Source organism: Rhinatrema bivittatum, chromosome 4 (genome assembly GCF_901001135.1).
Source record: "Rhinatrema bivittatum chromosome 4, aRhiBiv1.1, whole genome shotgun sequence".
Taxonomy (NCBI): Eukaryota; Metazoa; Chordata; class Amphibia; order Gymnophiona; family Rhinatrematidae; genus Rhinatrema; species Rhinatrema bivittatum.
The window spans coordinates 444275343-444298638 of NC_042618.1; the positions used below are offsets into that span (position 1 = coordinate 444275343).

At 44.7% G+C, this 23296-nt stretch overlaps 1 protein-coding gene across 2 annotated transcripts in view; it reads right to left on the reverse strand.

The window, feature by feature from the left end:
- Positions 1–23296, reverse strand: part of NUDT4 (nudix hydrolase 4) — a 108742-nt gene that overhangs the window by 34189 nt on the left and 51257 nt on the right. For both annotated transcript variants that reach the window (XM_029601629.1, XM_029601631.1), the window contains exons 2-3: positions 7531–7641; positions 6520–6564 (exon numbers count right to left, since the gene is read on the reverse strand). In XM_029601629.1, coding sequence (XP_029457489.1) covers positions 6520–6564; positions 7531–7641 — 156 coding nt within the window. The remainder of the gene's footprint in view (positions 1–6519; positions 6565–7530; positions 7642–23296) is intronic.

The following is a 23296-nucleotide window of genomic DNA, read 5'->3' on the forward strand; positions in this document are numbered from 1 at the left end:
CCACCGTTCGCTGGATCTGTTCGCCAAACAGATTGTCGTCCACACAGGGCAGGTCGGATAACCTGTCTTGTACTTCAGGGCGAAGGTCGGAAGACTTGAGCCAGGCCCATCTTCTTGCCGAAATAGCGGCTGCAGATATCTTTGACACTGCCACTAGGGTATCATAACATGATCTGATCTCATGTTTGCCTGCCTCAAAACCCTTGTTTACTACGGTTTGAAGCTGATCTTGGAATTGAGGTAGGGTATCTGTCAGATCTTGTATCTGCTTAAAAATTACCCTATTATATTGGGCCATATAGAGCTGATAGGCGGCAATCCGGGAGATGAGCATTGAGCCTTGGAATACCTGGCGGCCAATGGCATCTAAAAACTTCTATTCCTTGCCAGGGGGAAAAGAAGTGTGAGGCTTTGATCTCTTTGCTCTTTTTTTGTGCAGATTCAACAACTACAGATTGGTGATCCAATTGAGTTTTTTTGAAAGCCTGGAGCTGACTGCACCAAATAGGTAGTGTCAGCCTTTCTGTGCACTGGAGCAATGGAGCCAGGATGTTCCCAGTTTTTCTTGAGGAGATCCAGAAGAACCTGGTGGATAGGGATGGAGGTTATTTCCTTGGGAGCATCCAGGAATTGGAGCAACTCCATCATCTGATGTCTGTCATCCTGTTCCATCTGTAATTGGAAGGGAACCAATTCAGACATTTCCTTCAAAAAACTTATAAAGGAGAGGGGTCCTCTGGAGGAGAACGCTTCCTACTTTCAGTGGGTGAAGGTGGTGAAGGTAAATCATCTGAGTCTGGCGAGGAATCATCAGTCCAGGTATCATAGGGATCAGCACCTGTCCCTCTAGGAACTAGAGGGGGACAAGGTGGTGGGATACCTGAAGGTCCTGGTCTAGGCTCCGAAGGAATCTGAGGAATTATCGGAGGCACAGATGAAGGCATCGAAGGCACCGGCACAGAGGGCATCGATGGATGGCTCGGTGGCGACGGGCATATTGGCACAGATAGTTGGATCGGTGGCGAGGGATGTATCGGCATTGATGGCTGAGGGAGGACTCCGGATGGAGGGATATGGAACAGTGTTTCTCCCCTCGATAACAGAGTAAGTGGAGAGGGCACTGGAGCCATCGGTGGAAAAGCGGCAATGAGCGCTTCCATCCTGGATAGCAATGGTGCCAACGCTGCCGGAATCGGGTCATGCTCGGTTCCACAATCGGTACTGGTGTCTGTGCCGGAGGAACCTGGAGTCGTTGCATCGCCTTGTCGATTGCCTCCTGAACCATCCGGTCCAGTTCTTCTTGGAGACCTGGAGCAAGCAGCATCGGCTCCGGAACAGAAGGAGGCAGAGGCATAGCCGGAGGGACCACCGTTAAAGGCGGAGCCGCGGCTCCCAATCCCCTGTCGGGTGAGGGTTGCCTCTGTGACCTGGTCGCCGAAAAGGTCTGTGCCTTTTCTGGACGGGGTTGAGACGGTGGCTCGGACGATGGCGAGGTCGATGACTTCGCTCCCTCTATGGTCCGAGACTTTCGATGTCTATGTTTCTCTCTGCAATCCCCTCGGTCCTGAGGGGGAGTAGAGGGAATCGAAGGCCGAGATGTCGCCTATGCCGGACAGTCACTGGCGCGAAGTTGACTGTGCCGGTTCAGACGACGTTGATGCAATGGAGGGAGTCTGGATTTGAGCACGGAAGAGCAGCTCCATCTTCTCCATTCTGGCCTTGCGACCTTTTGGTGTCATTAAGGCACATTGTGCTCTCGTCCAAGACACATTACACAGACTTTATGGGGGTCTGTGATAGACATGGTGCGATTACAGTCCGGGCACAGAGGGAACACAGACACCATGGCAAAAAATTGAGCCATGGTACGGTCGACGGCCAGTAGGCCGCGAGGGCCAAACCCGACGGTAATCGATGGAAAACAGGTAAAAAGCTTACCGGGAGTTCCGCGGCTTGAAAAAGTTAAAGGAGGGACCCCTGTGGGGCAAATTAACTTTTAGTAATTCCGTGAGGAAAATTCCTGTCAAGAAACTGTGCAGAGCTCTTTTACCGTGAGGCTACTGCTGCGTGGAAAAAAGAAGACTGAAGGGGGACCCCTGCTGGCTGCAGGGTTAGTGCCATGCTGGGCATGCCCAGTAGGAGCCAGTCAAAGTTCTGGAAACTTTGACAAAAGTGTTCCGTGATTGGGCTCCATCCTGTGATGTCACCCATATGTGAGGACTACCATCCTGCTTGTCCTGTGAGAAAGCCTGTTACGCCTGAAGTGGCATGTGAGGCTTCGACTGCCGTGGTTGATGGCATGGAGGGATAGCTGCTGCTAAAAGCTCATCTGTTCCCTTTCCCACCTTCTGTGGTTGTGGGAGTAGGTCCCTACTCAATTTCCTTTTTTTTTTTTTAAAAGAGGTTCTTGCAAGCTCTGGTCTTGTTCTTGGTGTGAGCGTCTGGAAGAAAGGTCAGAGTAAACTCTTGAGCTGGAGGAGGAGGAGGATGTGGATGGTATTTCCATGCATTCCTCCTCTGATGTTGATACCTCCTGTGTCGTTTTGCCCCTTTGACAACGGTGACTGTTGTGACAATTGAGGGCTTGAGTTGATTGAATGGTTGCGTGTGGGCGCTTTCGAGTGGTCCCCTTGACGGTCCTGAGATCGGGCCTACCATGGCCTCTGGGAAGATTGGTCCCAATCTCTAATATTTTTCTCAGTCTCTCCCGTTCGAAGCTGGGAGTAGCATACGACAAATCCCCTTTCATATGCATCGATTTGGATCCCTTTTGTGTCGATGGTTTTGTTTTGAATGGGATTTCTGTGTCCATAGTAGAGTCCCTTGGCTTCGGTCGATACATAGACTCCTTTTCTGAGCATATGACGTGCTTTGACTTCTGCGTCGCAGGCCTTGGTTGCTTCGACTTCGGCGCCGGAGTGGAAACTTGCTTTGAACTGTGCACCAGTCGTGCATCGATTGCTTCGGGCTTTCGACGTGGTGCGTCTACGTGTGCCGTCTTCGACACAGAGTTTGTTGACTGAAGAGCCGATGACGCTTGCTTTGGCTCTGACGGTGACTGTTTCGACCCCTCCGGTGCTCAGGTCGACTCAGACACTGTTGCCGTCATTATTGGATGCATGCCTCGACATTTTGACCCCGATCGGTCCCGATGGGGTCTATGAGGAGACCTATGGGCTTCTCTGCCTCTGGTGGTCTCTTCTGGCCTTTCCTGCCCTCCAGTCCTGGAGGGGGTGGCTCCATAGACGCGGCCCGTCTTCCCTTAGGGATTTTTGATTTTTATCGGCCCTGGGGAAAAATGTGCTTCTGATGGTGGGGCATATGAGGTCCGAGCCCGGACCTTCAGTTCCTCCATCTTCTGAGCCAGTTATCTTTGGGCTCTCGGCGACATTCTTCCACAATGCTCACAAGTTTGTTGATTGTGATGGACATGATCTTGCCGCATGAGCACGGCTTAAAACCGGAAGGTCTCGGTATCTTTGACATTTTGTTTTATTTGAAGAAGTACACTACTGAGGAGTGCGAAGCTCCGCGTGCGTTCCTGCGTGCGGAAAGAAACAAGACTGAGATTACTTTTCCTGCGCGGGAATCAAATTTGCAGATGACAAAAAATTGTTCAGAGTAGTTAAATCACAAGCAGATTGTGAAATTGCAGGAAGACCTTGTGAGGCTGGAAAATTGGGCATCTAAATGGCAGATGAAATTTAATGTGGACAAGTGCAAGGTGATTTATATAGAGAAAAATAACCCATGCTATAGTTACACAATGTTAGGTGCTACTACCCAAGAAAGATCTAGGCATCATAGTGGATAACACATTGAAATCATCGGTTCAGTGTGCTGTGGCAGTCAAAAAACCAAACAGAATGTTGGGAATTATTAGAAAGGGAATGGTGAATAAAACGGAAAATGTCATAATGCCTCTGTTTCGCTCCATGGTGAGACCGCACCTTGAATATCGTGTACAATTCTGGTCGCCGCATCTCAAAAAAGATATAATTGTGATGGAGAAGGTACAGAGAAGGGCTACCAAATTGATTTATTTATTTTTAATTTTTATATACCGAAATTCCTGTATGCAATACAAATCAATCCGGTTTACAAGTAACGAAAAGGTTGCCCTGGTCTGGGAGGTTAGACCGGGGTAATTTTACATAGAACATTGAACAATAACTAATCAACCATTGAATATTATTACAAGGAACATTGAAAGTAACAATAATATTTAACAAATATAAACAAATAACAAAATAACCTTATTCGTGTATTGAATAGTATGTGTGTGTTCACCTTTTTACAAGGAACTTTAGTAGCGTAAATGGTCTGCAGTAAGCGGTAATATAAAGGTGAATAATGACTGTTAAATAGACATGTGAATAAGCAAGTACGGGTATGAAATTAAGTGTCAAGGTGTTAGTGACACCCTGCATAGGTTGGATCTGAAAGTCAGGAGGGTGCCTAGTTACACTCTGGGAATTGGAACGCTTGCCTGAAGAGCCAGGTTTTTAATCTTTTTTTGAACTCTGGTAGATTGGGTTCAAGTCGTAGGTCTGGTGGTAGCGCATTCCATTGGTGTGGTCCCGCAGTGGAGAGTGCTCTTTTTCTTAGTGTTGATTTGGCAGGAGCTGTGACTAATGTGCCTTTGTAGGCGTTTGATGGGTCTGGAAGATAAGTGTGGATGAAGTTGGGTTTGTAGAGATATAGGTGCGACGTTATGAATTGCTTTATGAATGATGGTTAAGGTTTTATATAGGATTCTCTGTTTGATGGGTAGCCAGTGGAGGTTGCTCAAGATGGGGGTAATATAGTCTCTTCTATTAGTGTTAGTTAGGATTCTGGCTGCGGCATTTTGTACCATCTGTAGGGGTTTGATGCTGTTGGAGGGGAGGCCAAGTAAGATTGAGTTGCAGTAATCAAGTTTCGAAAAAATAATGGATTGAAGGACGAAGCGAAAGTCATTGAAGTGAAGGAGTGGCTTTAGTTTCTTTAGGACCTGTAGTTTAAAGAAGCAATCCCTGGTGGTTGTGTTTATGAATTTTTTTAGGTTAAGTTGGTTGTCAAGCCATGCTCCTAGATTCCTGACGTCAGCAGAGAGCTCCATGTTTAAAGATGTGGTTTGTGTCAGGATAGATGTGTGGGTGTTCGGGTTGTGTGAAATCAGTAGCAACTCTGTTTTGCTGGAGTTTAGAATCAGGTTCAGGCTGGAGAGTAGTTGTTTAATTGGTTGAAGACAGTTCTCCCAGTAGGCGAAGGTTTTTTGAATAGATTCTGTGATGGGGATGAGAATCTGGATGTCGTCTGCATAGAGGTAATGAGTGAGTTTGAGTTGTGATAGCAGATGGCAGAGGGGGAGGAGGTAGACGTTGAACAGGGTGGGAGAGAGGGATGAACCTTGAGGTACGCCTTGGTCTGATAGGATGGGGTCAGATTCCTTGTTATTAATTCTGACCTTGTAAAACCTGTTTGATAGGAATGATTTGAACCAACTGAGAGCTGTGCCTTTTATTCCTATGTTTGATAGTTGTTCTAGGAGTTGTGAGTGATTTACTGTGTCGAACGCTAAGGATAGGTCTAATAGGACCAGTAAGAATGACTGTTTTTTTCTCCATGTTCAAAAGTAAATTATCAGTGAGAGAAAGCAAAAGTGACTCTGTGCTTAGTGATTTTCGAAAACCATATTGTGCAGGGGAAAGAATGTTGTGCTACTCGAGATATTCGATATATATATGATAAAGGGAATGGAACAGCTCCCCTATGAGGAAAGACTAAAGAGGTTAGGACTTTTCAACTTGGAGACGAGACAGCTGAGGGGAGATATGATAGAGGTGTTTAAAATCATGAGAGGTCTAGAACGGGTAGATGTGAATCGTTTTTTACTCTTTCGGATAATAGAAAGACTAAGGGGCACTCCATGAAGTTAGCATGTGGCACATTTAAAACTAATCGGAGAACGTTCTTTTTCACTCAACGCACAATTAAACTCTGGAATTTGTTGCCAGAGGATGTGGTTACTGCAGTTAGTATAGCCAGAGGATGTGGTTACTGCAGTTAGTATAGGATGTGGTTACTGCAGTTAGTATAGTTCTTGGACGAGAAGTCCATTACCTGCTATTACTTAAGTTGACTTAGATAATAACCACCGCTATTACTAGCAACGGTAACATGGAATAGACTTAGATTTTGGATACTTGCCAGGTTCTTATGGCCTGGATCGGCCACTGTTGAAAACAGGATGCTGGGCTTGATGGACCCTTGGTCTGACCCAGTATGGCATGCTCTTATGTTAACTCACGCGCGGCCGCACAGAGCAAAGCTTGGTTTCCTTCTTAAGAAGCTCCGCCTCCCAGGCCCTGATTGACAGTTCCCATGACAGCATGGCTAATTCAGCCCTGCTATCTACGAGAAAACTTATGACTCCTCAAAAGATGCTTGGGATGGATAAAATTAAAAATTTAGTGTTTTACTATTGCAACAGCCTTTCGATGGGCTGCAGCACAAAAATGAAGATTTCAAACTCACCTCAAATATCCCCAGCAATCTGCCCAATGTTCCCTTTACTCCGGCCTGCAAAGTAAAATACATACATTTTAAAAACTGAGTTGCCTTCTCTCTATATAAATATGCTTATGACTCTTAGGGTGGAGTCTGTGCCATCTAACATGCATTCTTTGCAAAGGCAAGGAGCCACATCACCAGAACAAAGCAAAGGGATAGCTGGCCTGGAAGAGAGGATACTAATCAATGATCTTTGCAAACCCATGGGACTGAATGTTGGCAGGGGAAGCTGGAGGTTGATGGGTACAAGGGGTAAAAACGTAAGAGTGCTTAGATTGGGCCAAAAAGTAAGGAGTTAAGGGGGACTTATCTGGTTAGGCTGGGATAAGTAGGAAAGAGCTGGGTTCTGGGCAGAGAGTTTCCGGTTAATTTTCAATGAGCAACAGTTAGTACTGGTCTACTACAGTACTTCATTTACAGTTGTAGCAATAAATGCTTCTACTAAAAACACAAATCATTTTGAAATTACTCTTCAAAATTTAAAAAGAAAAAAAAAAAAAAAGTACCATTACAGGAAGTCATAAGTGATCAAGGTTTTTCTTTGGGAAGTAAAATACGGTCTAGTCTTCTTTTAAGGAAAAAAAAAAAAAAAAAAAAAGTACAATAAATTAAATATATAAAACTATAAAAAACTACAATTGACCCATTTTTTTAAATTTGAGCTTATTTTGCACTTTAATTTGTCAAAAACACTAGCTGGTTTCTATTATACAAATTTTTTCTGCGCATTTAACTAGGCAATGGTCTATAAAAATGTAGATGGGATGGGTGGGGAAAAACAAGATAGCTCTACCATACTCTCAATTAGAAATTAATATACTTTAAAGCTCAATTTCTCTCAGAGAAAGAATGCAGATGACTAATCTGATGAGATATAGAACTAAAGACCAGAAATAAGCAGGAATACGTTTTCACCATCTAGCTACAACAGCTACTTGTTTGCTATTGAATAGAAAAACCATCTGTTCTACTTACCTCTTCATAAACCTCTCTGACTGCAGCACCACCTGGCTCCTCCTCTGGTTCCAATCCTCCTCCTGGTACGATCCATTGATCTGGATACCGACTGCTGCTTACTAGCAGGACCTGAAAGAATGAAAAGTATGCTTGATTTAAACAAATGTTATTACCTAAATGAGGTACATGACTAGGGAGTATGGCAAAAAGCAACCCTTCATTGATCTGGATATCAACAGAAAAATCAAGAGGCAATGTACCAGAAACAAAACATGTGTGTACTTCCCTAGTTGTTTTTTTTGATGCCCCACTTTCCCAAATATCCAAAATTAAATTAAAATAGCAATAAAAACAGAACTGGAGTGATAATGTATATATTCCAGATATAAAACTCTTAAAAAGCATTAGAGGTGATGTCACGCTGTTGAAAAATAAAGAAATACTTATAAACTACAGAAGGCAAGAACCACTGGGACACTAGTTATTTTGAAGGTAGATGGCTGTAATTGTCCACAAAGAAAGGAAATAGCATGCAAGCCTGAAAAATGCTTTGATATCCAGAATTCCTCCATCAGTGTTGCAAAACCAACTCCAGGTGCAGGGTTTTCAAAATCTTAATACAAAGCAATAGGACACCTTTTATAAGGCAGAAATTAGAATGGGGTTGGGGGTGGGGGGGGGAATCAAAGACTCATAAAAATCTCTTGATCACATGAGTTCAATTAGCAACCCCCAATCTGTTTTTGTCGAAGGAGACAAAAAGTTGATAGGTGGTGAGGAGCTGTCCGTTCCAACTAAAAGGCCAGTGCCCTCTTACAATCCAGGGTGTGCAGAGCCTGCTCATTCTGGTGAGCATGTAGCCTTGGGGGAAAAAAAAAGAAGCCAACACAATGGACTGACTGAGATGGAACTCTGAGACCACCCTGGGAAGGAACTTCTGGTGCATCTGCAGAACCACCTTGACATGACAGAATTTTGTCTAAAGGGGGGGGGGGGGGGGGACGACACCAGCGCTTGCAGTTCACTGACCCTGCAAGCTGATGTAACCACAACCAAGAAGATGACCTTCCAGAAAAGGTACTTAAGGTCACAGGATCACAATGGTTCAAACGGAGACTTAATGAGTTGTGACAGGGCGACGTTGAGATCCCAAGAAAATGCTGGCAGGCAAGTGGGGGGCTTAAGTTGTAACAAGCCCCTCATGAACCGCCCCACAAGCGGACGGGAAGAGATCATGGTACCATCCGTAACCCTGATGGTATGCCCCAATGGCACTCAGACGAACCCTCACCGACTTAGTCTGCAGACCAGATTTGGAGAGGAACAGGTAGTCTAAGAGAGCCGGTGGGGAACAAGAGAAGGGATCCAGACCATGTCTCCTGCACCAAGCCGAAAACTTATTCCAATTCAGGATTGTAAGAATTTCCTGGTAGGTGGTTTTATGGACACCAGTAGGATTCTAGATACCCCCTCCAAAAGGACCAGGGCCTATACAGTTACCCGGTCAACATCCAAGCCTTGAGAGCCAGGGCTTGAGTTTGGGGTGGCAGAGCCTGCCCTGGTCCTGAGAGATCAGATCCGGAGCCATCCCCAACCAGATCGGGGGCACAAGGCCAGGTCCCGTAGGGTCAGAAACTGACCTGGCAGGGGCCAAAAGGGGGCGATCAGGATCATGGTTCCCCGATCCTGCTGAAGCTTTTAGAGCATTTTTGAGATGAAAGGAAGGGAAGGGTAAGCTTATAACAGCCCGGTGCCTCAGTGAATCAAAAAGACATCTGCCATCAATTTGCTGCTCCTCTGTCCTAGAGAGCAGAAGCAGACTACCTTCTGTCCTCCAAGAAGCACACGAGGAAAAGATCCGGTTCGCTACCTCTTGATTGATGGACCACTTGTGAGGTCAGAAGGCATGGCTCAAGGAGTCCACCAGGACACTGTCCACCCTTGGGAGGTACACTGCCCTGAGGAGGATGGCATTGTTGATGGCCATTGACCAGATGTGGACTGCCTCCTGAGAGCGAAGGACCCTGTTCCCCCCGCCCCATTTGTTCGATACCACATAGCTACCTCGTTGTCGGTCTGAACATGGCCAACCTTGTTCAGGAGCTGTTCTCTGAACACCTGCAGGGTATACTGAATCACTCAACTCCAAGAAGTTGATCTGACTGCAATTCCTGCAAGGACCAACGCCCATGGGTGTAGAGGCCTGCAACATGGGCTCCCTACCCTGTCCAAGATGCATCTATGGTGAGGATAACCTGGGGCTGTGGGCTCCAAAAGGGAGTCCCCAACTCCAGATTTGAGGGGGGTGTGGGGTGTGTGTCTCCCACCACCAAGGAACTGGTGCAACAGTGTTGTGATTAGGACATAAGCATGTAGGTCTTGGGTAGCCTGACACCACTGGGAATGTAATGTCCACTGCGCCCTGCGCAGTTGAGCAACGGAGTAACATACACCGTCGCTGCCATATGGCCCAGTAAATCGGAGAAACTTGCGCACCAAGACATGGGAGCAATTTGAGACTACTCTAGCAAGAGCTGCGAGGGTCTCTGCCCTGATCAGAGGCAGAAAAGCCTTCACCTGGATGGTGTCCAGCCAAGCCCCAATGAAGTCCAGTTGCAAGGATAGTTGGAGATGGGATTTTGGAAAGTTGATCAGAAACCCCAGAGTTTCCAAGACTCGAACAGTGATTTGCAGGGCACTCTGTGCCCCTTGTCTTGAGATGCTATTGATAAGCCAATCATTGAGGTATGGGAAAACACGAATCCCTCGCCTCTGAAGATAGGTTTAGACCACTGCCAGCCCCTTGGTGAAAACAAGGGGTGTGCACGCGAAGCCATAAGGGCAGCACCCGATACAGATAGTGATTACCATCGACTAGGAATTGCAGGTACTGACAATCCACCTGAGAGATAGGGATATGGGCATATGTATCTTTTAGTTTGAGGGAGCTAAGCCAATCTCCCGCTTTGAGAAGGGGAATCAAGGTGCCCAACAAGACCATTTTGAACTTTTCTCTGACCAGAAAGTGGTTCAAGCCTGCAGGTCCAGAATGGGCCAAAGGCCACCTGTTTTCTTGGGAATCAGGAAATACCGGAGTAGAACCCCTCGCCCTGCTGACTGGGCAGAACGGGTTCAACCGCTCGAGCCAGTACGAGGGCAGAGAGCTCTACCTGAAGTATCTGCAAGTTCCCTGCTACTCTCAACTGAGGACACTGAGGTGAGCGGGGTGGAGCTAGTTGGAAATGCAATCTGTAGCCCTGACGCACAATGGACAGGACCCAGAGGTCTGATGTAATCTAGGTCCATTGATCTGTGAATAGCTGGAGCAGACACCTTGCAGAGAGAGCCGACTCATGCTCCCTGGCCGCCAGTTAAAACACTGTCAGGGCATCAGAGGTTGTCTTGACCTCGTTCTGGGTAGGGGCTGTTGAGGTCTGGTCCTTGGAACCAGTGGACGGCATTTGCATGGGTTGTAGAAAGGCCACCTTGGGTACTGCCGAGGGGTTTTTTTAGGCAGTTGGGTGTCTGAGGTACTAGCTGACAGTTGCTGAAGGATCCGATAGTCCTTCAGTTGCACAACCACTTCCTTAAATCTGTCCCCAAACAGATTTTCCCCTGTACATGGTAAATCTGCCAGGCGGTCCAGGATGTCAGGGCGCAAGTCAGAGGCATGCTGCCATGCCATCTGACGAGCCCCAATGCCCACCACCGTGATTCTCATGGCTGTCTCGAAGAAGTCATATGCAGAGCAGACTTCATGGTTATCACACTCAAGGCTCTGCTGCACTACCCTATGGAATTCCTCCTGGAACTGCTGTGGGAGGTGTTCACTGAACTCCTGGGCCTGTTTCCATAGGTTAGTAGCAAGTAATCTGGGCAGTTAACATTGCGCACTGAAACACCCGGCGCCCAGGGGCATCAAGAGCTCTATGCTCCTGCCCTGGGGGGGGGGGGGGGAGGGGGGCTTGAGGCATGAGTTCAAAGTTTCTTTGCCTTCAAGGCAGACTCTACCACCACCAACTGAGGAAGCTGTTTGTGCTCAAAACCAGTGATAGGCTGGACCAGGTAAACTGCGGTTCATGAGTGGCCCAGAGATGGGGTACTCCCAGAGGTAGACTACCAGCTCCTTGAAGATGTCATGGACAGGTACCGCCACTACCTCCTTCACAGCATCCAGGAATTGCAACATGTCGTGCCTAGTCTCTTGCTCCGATAAGGGCTGGAAAGGCACAGATTCTGCCATGGCCTTTACAAAACCCAAAGGAAAGATCCTACCGGGGGGAGGGGGGGGGGGGTGTTTCCCGCCATAGGACTTCGAAGGCAAATCCTTACATTCCTCTGTAGAGGACATGGATGCCTCTCCTTCCCAGGGGTCATAAGGGGCCTCCCCTTCACTGCATCCCTCCGGGGATGCCAGGGGGGGGGGGGGGGGCGGGTGAACACCCAACTGCACCCAAAGCGCAGGATTCATCGGCACCAAAGAGGGAACCAAGGGCATCAATGGGCCTTGAGGCCATAAAAGCACTGATGGGTCTAAGTGTCGGGGGGACCAGGGGCACAGAAGGCACCAATCCCAATGGCCCTTGGGGAGCAGAGGTGGCAGGGCACCATGCATCCACGAGTTGCCACCGAACCCAATGGCCTTTCCTCCTCTGAGGAATTACTCACTGGAATGGGAGCTGGTGGCAGCAGCAGCAATGCTCCCTTTGACCGAAGGGGCTTGGGACATCTGCACTGGCTGTGTCGGTAGGATACCGGGCAGCATATCAAGCCATTCCAATAAAAGGTGCAAGGCACCAGTGGAGTATGCTCCTGCAGCAGACCCGGTGGAACTGGAGCCTCGAAGCCCTGCAGGGCACGGCCGACTGCCAACCACATGTGCCTCACCAATTCCTCCTCAAAAGCAGCAGAGGACAAAACAGTTTAAAGAGGCGGCGGCATTGGAATGTCCCCTGGACCACTGGGGAGGGGGAGGGGGGCAAGACAACTCCAACTGATGTCTGCTGAGGCCGCTTAGAGGCGTCAAAAGGGTCAGAGGGAAATTGTTTTCTCCGCCTGAGACAGCTTCAGGGGAAGCACTGATATTGATGCCTGTCCACAATCTGGTTTGGAACACTATGAGCGATGTGTTTCCTTGGTCACTATGAACCCAACAGGGAATGGGACAAAGAATGTGCTCTGTTGCCCGCTCCCACATTGGGACCGGGGAACAGTTATGGGGCGACCCCAAAGGGGGTTGAAACTGAAACCTCCTTCCCAAGCGAGATAGAGGTCCTGGAAGTTGTCGACTGCTCCGAACGTTTGGGTCCGAATAACTTCTCCATCTTATCAAGGCATGCCACTGAGCATTGAGGTCACAACTGCGGACATTGTGGGATGCCCCCAGGCAGAGGACACAGACCTCATGGATGTCTGTGATGGACATAGTCCGAGGGCACTGGGGGAACAGGCGAAAGCCGGTTGATGCCATTGCAAAAAGTATGCGGGCACGTGGTAGATGGTCAGCGGTCACCAGGGGATAAAGCCATCAAAGATCAACCGTGAAAACTCGATGGACTTACCAGAGAACCCGAAAAATCACGAGGGACCCTACAGACGCAGGAGAGAAAAAAAAAACCTGCAGACACAGAAATAAGAAGTGCGAGCTCCACGACCGCAAGGTGAAAGCTTCGCGGAAAGGAAGAGACTGGATAGGTACCCAGTGTGGACGCGTGGTTAGCGGCATGCTCAGTGTGCCATTTTCCATGCCAGGCTCCATCTGATGATGTCACTCATATGTGAGGACTACCATCCTGCTTGCCCTTGGAGAATGTGCCATCCGCTAAAAATCAGAAATAGAGTAGTTGGGATCAGAAAAAGCAGAGAACCACTCATTTCCCCACTTTAAAAAAAAAAAAAAGTTTGTACAATGAAATGAAGTCACAGACAATATATGGTACACAACTTACGTACTGCTCCTTTCTTCTTTTCTCAGATTTTTTTTTTTTTTAAAGTTAGAATATTTTGACACTAATTCAGGTTGATAGAGTCAAAAGCAACACAACTACACAATTAGTTAAGCAATGGACTGATTCTGTCCTCAGACTTTCAAAGCAGTGGTTCTAAGTCTTTCAAAATGTAATAAAATCATAATTCTCATGGTTCCTCAGAAAGTACCTATTAGGCACCCTGCTATAACTAGGAAAAAGCTTTGAATGTGAAAATTTCATAGTGTGGAACCCAAACTCCAAGTTTACAAATTTACAACCCATCTCAAGATGCAGGTGATGGAACTAGAGCAGAAAAATTTAGGGAGCTGATGCAGGGGTAAGGTGTTTTTCCGTTTTTATTTTCTCTAACAAAAATGCTAGCATGCATTTTTGCCAAAGAGATCATATAGTAATGTGGCTTTAACACATTAGTAGACCTTCATAGAATTGTTTTGCTTCCTAAGAAATTAGTCAGATTTCATAATCCAACAATTATTTTACTCTTTTTAGACAAAGGAAGCTGATTCAGGATAGATGAGCCTTGCGTTAGAAGCCAATGAATATTCATGGGGGGATGGGGGAACAGTTCAAGGAAGCAGTTAATCACGCATATGGAAGATACTCCAAAAAAAGAATCTAGCTATTCATGCTTGCAAAGTCAACCATCTTGTATTCTCATGGATTCCTAGTGTAGAGTTTTGCAGATAGCGCCAGACCTTTGTTTGAGAGAACAGAGAAGGTGTGCCTGCTACTTCAGCTTAGTGTTATACTTGTTCATTACTTGGTTTTTTTTTTGGTTTGGTTTTTTTTTTTCCAAACAAAATAGACAGCAATTGCAGCTTGTCATTGAATGGGTAACCATTACATTCAGTATCACACAGCAAATTGACTAGTTCAAAATATCTTTTAACATCCAACAATCATAAGAAAAACTCCCTAGTCAATAAATTCTAAATAAAGGAAATACTCCCGTTATAAGGCAATAATTGGGAGATCCAAGTTTCAAAACAGAGCAACAGTGGTAATCATAAGGCATTTAGAAGGTTAAAACGTTCTATCACCATATCCCCATGACCAGGTAACATCATTTAGGTAATCGTGCATCAAGAAATTGACAAATTTGGGTGGATCAAGAAATACAAATCTTTCATTACTATATTTAACTACACATTTGCTTGGAAAATAGATTATCTGCGCTCCAAGATCTTTCACCTCCTGTGTCATTTGAAGGAAGTTTTTTCTTCTCAATTGTGTAGCTCTGGATATATCTGGAAATACCCAGATCTTTTGTCCTAAATAGGATTTCTCTCTATTCTGAAGGGATAGCTTACATATTTTATCTCTGTCTGAAGCCAAAGCAAATCTTATGCATAGAGTCCCATGGTATTCAACCTGTTCCTCCATTGTTGTTTCCAAAAATTCTGTAAGATTAGTCAAGTTCTGTAGATCTTTAATTTGCTGGTCATTATCCCTTTTTTTCCCCCCAGATATAACAAGAAAGATATTGAGTATTGTTGGTAATGTTTCCAAAGATAATTGAAGGTTTTCAATCATATTTTTTTAAATTGCTCAAAGGGAGAGATGAGCTTAACCTTTGGGAAATTTAATACTCAAGTTATTATATCTCCCCTCATTTTCCATGTTCTCAATCTTTCTAGCATGCATCTGTTTGCCCTGGATTAATCCAGTCTGAATTTTTTGCATTTGGGAGAATCGAGAATCCAAATCCTCCAATTTCTTAGTATGTGCTGATATTACTGGATCAATCTGAACTATACGGTTTTGTGTTTCAATGTTAAATTTAAGCTCACAATTGAGGTTTTTAACTCCATCAGCATTGACCAAACATTTTCTAAAGTTATTCCAGGTGCTTGATCCTCTCTCAAACTAGCCAGTTCACTCCCTGTACCCTTGCTGACTTCGTTCCTGCCTCGAAACAGAGGACGAAGCCATGTCAGAGTGCCTTTCAGGTGTCGAGGTCAGCAGCTCCACACAGTTCCCTTCTCCGCTGCCACTGCTTCCTCGCATCAGCAGGTCACTGACCTTGGGTCGCGCTCCTCCTTCTCTGGTTATCTCCCCGATGTGGATGAGCACCTCCAACCTCTCCGGGCGTTCGGCCTCTCCCGATACCAGGGACTGCACGACTCGGGGCGGCTTTGGCGTCACAGGAGCCCTGGGGCTTAGTGAGATGTGCAGGTCTGATGGCGTCTGGTTTGGCTCTACCCCGACGCCAACAGCGGATTCCTCTGCCGGGGTTCTAACGTTTCTCAGTGTGAAGAACCCCTTGATAACTATCTGAGAAGGTATAGGAGTCAGGTTAGTAGGGGTCTCCGTCCTGACTTTCTCCTTCTTCGTGTGGGGCATCTTTTTCTTAGGAAATTCAAAACACTTGAGGAGCTCGCCATTCACATGTCCTTCTAGTTAGCAGCCATCTTGGATCTCCCATTACTTTGTTTTTAAACTGAACCATATAAATCCTGCTGACCAAAAGCAGTAGATATTGCACTACAATTCCATGCTGAAGAAGTAATCAAGTGAACCAAGCCACAGCCGTGATAAAATATAGTAATGAGTGCAGATAAAGACCAAACGGTCTAACTCGTCTAACAATTTGCTTATGGTAGTAACTGCCACTCTGTGTAGGTTACCCCCATGCCTTCTGGTAAGGGGAATAACTGCTGCTCCGTGCAGGTTACCACCATGTATTCTGTAAATAGCCTGGTTGTATGCACAAGTGTGCTGAATTTTAAGTGGACACGTGCCTGTGCGCACAAGTGAAGCGTGCCCAACACATTTTCCAATTTTACCAGTTCATTTCCAATTTACCCACTTAACAAATGGATCCTCCAATCCCCCCTGGTTTGATAGCCTGTACACCCTTCAGTTATGCCAGACCCTTTAAACCTCTCCAAAATGGATTTTTTTTTTTGGACTTTTGCACCATCCATAGCAGAAATAAAGATGTGTGCACGCCAGATCACGTGAACATTTACGCGCAAATTTCTGGTGAAAGTCCTGAAACACACGTGCCGCCCATGCCTCGCCCAAGCCATGCCCCTCCCCTTTTTGAGAAGTTCAGCGATGTGTGCAGTGGTATTTACATGCATATCCAGGCTGCTTGGTATGTGAAAGCCCGACATATTTGCTCATCCCCTAATTTCAGCACATGTCAGGCTTTTAAAATTCACCTTCTATAGTTCACATTTTCAGTTTCTTAACCCACACCCTCCAAAGTTCAAGGTGAGTTCCAATTGTACATACATAAAAACATCCAAATGACCATTTCTGCTGAGGGTAGCCTGCACAGAGTTGTAGTTGCTACTACCTTTAACAGCAGGCTTGTCGGCACGGAACAGCAGTTGCCATCATCCTTAGCAGAATTCTTGGGGGTAGCCTGTACAAAGTGGCAGTTGCTATTACCCTTAACAAAAAGGCTTGCTGGAAAGACGAGATGGAACATTTTGGTCTTTATCTGTTGTCATTCACTGTTTCTATGTTACTATGTTTAGTCCTGGGGGAATCCTGCACTAATGCGGAGTGCAGAATTTGCACAGAATTCCCTCCCTGCGCAGAAAATGGCAGAGGAGACCCCGGCATGCCAAGCACACTCCATTCACGGTGAAGATGAAGGCCCCCCGTGTGCCGTGAATGGAGTGTGCCCTGCTCGCGACGAAGATGAAGGCCCCGGGGAGAGTGAATGTGTGTGTGAGTGGGAGGGGAGGGGAGAGGGAGCCTATATGAGGAGATTATGAGCCTGTGTGAGGGTGTGTGAATGTGTACTTAAGAGACGGAGTGTATGCAAGAAAGGGAGGGTCAGAGGGAGCCTGTGCGAGGGGTAGTACTGAGAACGGGGTCAAACTCTGGGACTGGCAATAGAGTGTAAGGGCAAGATACTGGAAGGTGGAGGAGTTGGGACCTGAGAGGGCAAAGTGGAAGGGACACTTACAGTGAATTTTTAGGGAAATTGTGCTCAAAATATTTAAAAGATTCTGCATCTAAGTAATTACATTTTAAATTAATACAGAAAAAGTTATTACGTAAAGACAGTCATGTAAATTGTGTTATTTTGACCAATATAAAAGTTTGCAGAATTTTAAGTTGTTGTGCGCAGAATTCCCCCAGGAGTATATGTTAAGGGTAGTAACTGCCATTCTGTGCAGGTTATCCCCATGTGGAAATGTTACACCATCCATTTCTTCAAGCCTTTACGGATCCACAGTGTTTGTTCCATGCCATTTTGAATTCATTAACTGTTCGCATCTTCACCACCCCCTCTGGGAAAGCATTCCAGACATCCACCACTCTCACTGTGAAGAAAAAAGTTTCCTGACGTTGGTTCTGAGTTGTTCCCCACAAGAGTTTCATTTTGTGAACCCTAGTTCTACTGTTTCTTTTCCAACGGAAAAGGTCTGATGTTCGTGCATCATTAAAACCTTTCAGGTATCTGACTATGTATACCCTGGAAGAGAGGAGGTGCAGGGGAGATGATACAGACCTTCAGATTCTTCAGCCTCTCCTCATAAGTCTTCCAGTGAAGACCCCACACCATTTTGTTCACTCTTCTCTGGACCACCTCCATCCTTGTCTGTCTCTTGAGATACGGTCTTCAGAACTAAACACAGTACTCCAGGAGAGGCCTCACCAAGGACCTGTACATCACCACTTCCTTTTCTTGGCCTCTTTATGCAGGTCAACATTCTTCTGGCTTTAGCTATCACCTCGACACATTGCTTCTCTCCCTTCAGATCAGATATCACCCCAATGTCCCTCACTTGGGCTGTACATAGTCTTTCACTGTCCATTACATATAGCTCTTTTGGATTACTGCACCCTAGACTGTGCACTTCTTGGTACTGAATCCCAGCTGTCAAGTCTTTGAACACACTTCAAGCTTTTTTACATTACTTTTCATTTGCTCTACTCCTTCAGGCGTATCCATAAGCACCAATATATTCTATGAACTCCCTGTAGTAAGAGACTCACTATTCTGTTTTACTAAGACCTGTTAGCCTGGTTTAAAAAGCCAGAGATGGGCTTTTTAAAACGAAGTTCGCTTGAGTCACATCTGTCACCTTCCCCCGGCTGCTCTGGGACAAAGTCATTGATCATCACAAATAGTTACAAATTTCTCTAATGATGTTCCACTTTAAACATCTGCAATAAATACTCCAATGTTATGTACAAAATGTATGTTTATGCATTTCAAACTATAAAAATAATGCTGGCGATAACTAAACCAAGCAGTTTCTCTTTCTTCATAATTCAGTGTATTTGGTAACTTTATAAACTGCTGTTCAACTTGCTCAGCTGTAATACTGAGTTAAATTGCAGTTCTCAATTGATCTTTGTGAAAAGAATGAATTGCACACATGTTGCTTGCAAAGGGCACAAGGACATTTCAGCAAAAGTATAGTACAGACACACAAATAAATCCATCTTGCATTGGATCCCAGCTAGCAATACCTACATAACATGCAACTCAGTTTTTAAAGTATGTTTGCATAATAGCCAATGCAGATTCTTGCAAGATTTCAAGTATAGCAGAATGTTTACAATAGTTTTTAAGGCAAGTCAGTTAGAATCAAGTGCTTTGGACTGACAAAATGAAGATTAAGAAAATCATTCCCTGCAGCATAATACCACCTCATCCAACTGGAAGAGGGCTTTCAAAGTAAGCTCACAATGTGTTCATATTGTGAGCATTTGGACTTCCATAATGCTACTAACTGGACTTTCAGACTTCTTGTGCAGGTTTACAAATAAAACCAAAGAAAGCTAGCAGTCATTCACTAGGCTATTTCTCTGTAGAACTCAGAAGGCATTTACAGACGCAACATCATAATAATTTAACTTTTTTTTTTTTGCCTTACAAGGCTTTTTCCAAGCCAGTCCAAAGTGAATTACAAAAATGTAAATAAGTACAACCATAACTCCGTGTAAATAATACATCATAATAAACATGCCAAAATCCACAACAGATAACATTATGTAAGTATAAAAATTCACAGGAATAATATTATATACCATAAAACTATATTCATATCAAATAAAACATCCCTTTAAACAAATGGTTGGTTACAAAGCAAAAAAGCTTTGTAAACAAATCTGGGCATTCATATAGTAAAGCAGAGTTGCTTACCAGTAACAGGTGTTCTCCTAGGACAGCAGGATGTTAGTCCTCACATATGGGTGACATTGGATGGAGCCCAGCACAGAACTTTGATCTCAAAGAATCTAGATCTTTCAGCATGCCCCGAGCATATGCAGCTATAGTCACCCTGCCCCCTAGGCAGAGTCCATTAATCCATGATATAGCTAACACATGGAGAAACCAACTCCCAGGGGAGGTGGGAGGGTTTCGTGAGGACTAACATCCTGCTGTCCTAGAAGAACACCTGTTACAGGTAAGCAACTCTGCTTTCTCCTAGGACAAGCAGGGTGGCAGTCCTCACATATGGCTGAATCCCTACCTCTAGGCTGTCCGAGCAGGACAAAGCAGGAAACCACACAGTGCAGGAGCACTACCTCCCTCCTTTGCCTGAGAGGCAGATGACCCACCAGGGGTGCAGGCTGGAGAAGAGCTGGGTTCTATCTTGATAAGCCTGAAACCTTTTAGAATCAAGTGCTTTGGACTGACAAAATGAAAGTTAAATTGAATCTATTTTCAAATGCTCAGATAGCTAGAGGAATTCATGGTTGTTGAAAGTAGACAGAACAATCACATCCTGAGGGGTCAGAGTATTTGTTCATCCATGAAATTGTCTTCACCTAATTAAAGGTCAAAATGAATCAACTTTTTGTTTTTAAAAGTATTAAGAATCAACTGGGCGTCCAAACCTTTGTACCCACCAATATTCATTCTTATTTTCAATCTGGTACAAATCAGCAAATAAATATTAATTTTGTATTAAACAAAATATTTCTGCAATATTTAACTTCGTATAATACAAACAAAGTCAAACTATTTATTTATTTAAAATAATTTATATACCGGAGGTTCCTGTATAATATACATATCACCCCGGTTCACAAAGAACAGTAACTATCGCTACAAATAGCGGTTTACATATTAAACTTCACCCACAATCCTCAGTCAAAATAAGATTACTTGGATCTTCAGTCTTCAACACCATATGCATTTTAATATTGGTGCATGTGGCTTTGCAAATCCAATTAATTTTGATAAAGGAATGTGGGTGAAGTCTAACTTTGTACCATGTGGGGGCTGTGCCAGTTTCTGTCCATTTAAGAGATTTATTGAAAATTTACAATTTAACAAGAGGTGCCTACATTTTTATATACAACTGTACATACAATAAATTAAACCTGATTTTCAAAGTAACAAAACAGAGTGGGTTGAAGTTGGGGGGGGGGGGGGGGGAGAATTTAAAAAAAACAAAAAAAAAAATAAAGAATTGTGTTAATTTTGCAATGTTTACATTACACTTGTTTTGTCCATCCCCCTACGCCAACAAAGGAGCCAGGGCAGCTAAACATTTCAAAATATACATTATACAAATCAGATACAGCATGAACAGTATATCAAATAACTAATCAAAAGAATTATCCCTTCCTTTCCCAAGCAAATGGATAAAACCTTATCCTATTCCCACACAAAAATTAACTCCCTACCCTGATCCCCTATCACTCCCAAAGGAATAACTGCCTTTTGTATCGCGCCCATTATGGTACATGACAGAAATTATATGCCATGTTTCCCTATTCTACTATTCTCTCAAAAATATTTTAAACAAAAAAAAGCCCACACAAAAACACCAAAGCACATACAGGTAAATGCAAACACACATGCAATCTAAGTGGCATCTTGTTCTCTAGTCCATCACTGTACTAACAAAACAGCACATGTTCCACATATGTAAGATCATGTGTGTGTTATGCATGCCTACTAGCCTCTTGAGATAGGAACCCTCAAAAGTCTTGAGAATAAACAATTTGCAGCAATAACTTCCCATTCTGTTTCTTAGTCTTGGGCTATTGAGTGCCTCCACTTTCACAAGTTGGGAATACCATATTAAATATATGTAAATTGTTTCTTCCTATATCATTTATGACATTTTTCATTTCTTTGGATAGCAGCAGTGGTCTATAACAGTGGGATCTTGGCCAAGTTGCTCATAGCATCATTTAGAATTGGGAAAAATAATTCTTTACCCATCCAAACTGTACCCAGACTTCTGATCTAGTTTTACCTTTAAGATCTGGTGTTTGTGTAGTATGTTGTTCTCACAGACATGAATGAGGAATCTCAGTTTCTTAAGAACACACACATCTAACAGGGGAAAAGGCATAGTTATCCAACTTAATCTGACATTTACATGGAAGCTTTAAAGTTAAAGGCACCTAGGGCTAAGATCTTCTGCCTCTTCAAATGAAAAAATGTTTGCCTCTGCTGTGTAGCCCTACCTACATCAGGAAAAACAAAATGTTTATGGTCTAAAAGCATACTATTTACAAAAAAAAAAAAAAAAAAAAAGCAGCATCCGTGTCCATTCTGTGTCAGTTTAAAGCAAACACTACTTAAGAACATGCCATACTGGGTCAGACCAAGGGTCCATCAAGCCCAGCATCCTGTTTCCAACAGTGGCCAATTCAGGCCATAAGAACCTGGCAAGTACCCAAAAACTAAGTCTATTCCATGCTACTGATGCAATTAATAGCAGTGGCTATTCCCCAAGTAACTTGATTAATAGCAGCTAATGGACTTCTCCTCCAAGAACTTATCCAAACCTTTTTTGAACCCAGCTACACTAACTGCACTAACCACATCCTCTGGCAACAAATTCCAGAGTTTAATTGTGCATTGAGTAAAAAAGAACTTTCTCCGATTAGTTTTAAATGTGCCACATGCTAACTTCAAGGAGTACCCCCTAGTCTAGTATCCGAAAGAGTAAACAACAGATTCACATTAACCCTTTCTAGACCTCTCATGATTTTAAACACCTCTTTCATAGACCCCCTCAGCTGTCTCTTCTCCAAACTGAAAAGTCCTAACCTCTTTAGTCTTTCCTCATAGAGGAGCTGTTCCATTCCCTTTATCATTTTGGTCACCCTTCTCTGTACCTTCTCCATCGCAACTATATCTTTTTTTGAGATGCTACTAATAGGGTAACTTGAGATTCAAATTTCAGACAGAATCCTGGAGTACAGTGGTCATACCTAAACAGTTGGATGACATACTTAGCTTAGACTTGGCTTTAGCTTCATCTCTGTTCTCTCTAACTGGAAGATAAAATGCCTTGGAGGAAAAGCTTTAGCTCAACTTTTAAAAAAGTTTCTGAATAAAATTTCTTGAACATATCCAAGGGAGGAATCAATCCAGATTTCAGAACACATCTTAAATTCAATCTATCAATTAATCCAATCTATCAGCCAACACCCCCTCCCCCAAAAAAAAGAGCAAGTTTGCTCACCGTAAACTGTGTTTTCCATAGATAGAAGATGAACTAGCCATGCTGTCTGGGGATGTCCTCTGTGCCACTAGGTGGCAGAGCTCTCAAAGCTATACAGGTCTTTGTTAGTGAGGTGCGCCCGCTTGTATGTTCCTGCGCTACCTCACATCTCCTCAGTCCGTTACAAAGCAAGACTAAGGGGCGGATTTTAAGAGCCCTGCTCGCCGGTGAGCCTATTTTACATAGGCCTACCGGCGTGCGCAGAGCCCCGGGACTTGCGTAAGTCCCGGGGTTTTCGGAGGGGGGCATGTCGGGGGCGGGGCCGAGCGCTGCGCCGTTTTCGGGGTGTGTCGGCAGCGTTTTGGGGGCAGGCCCGGGGGCATGGTTACGGCCCGGGGCGGTGCC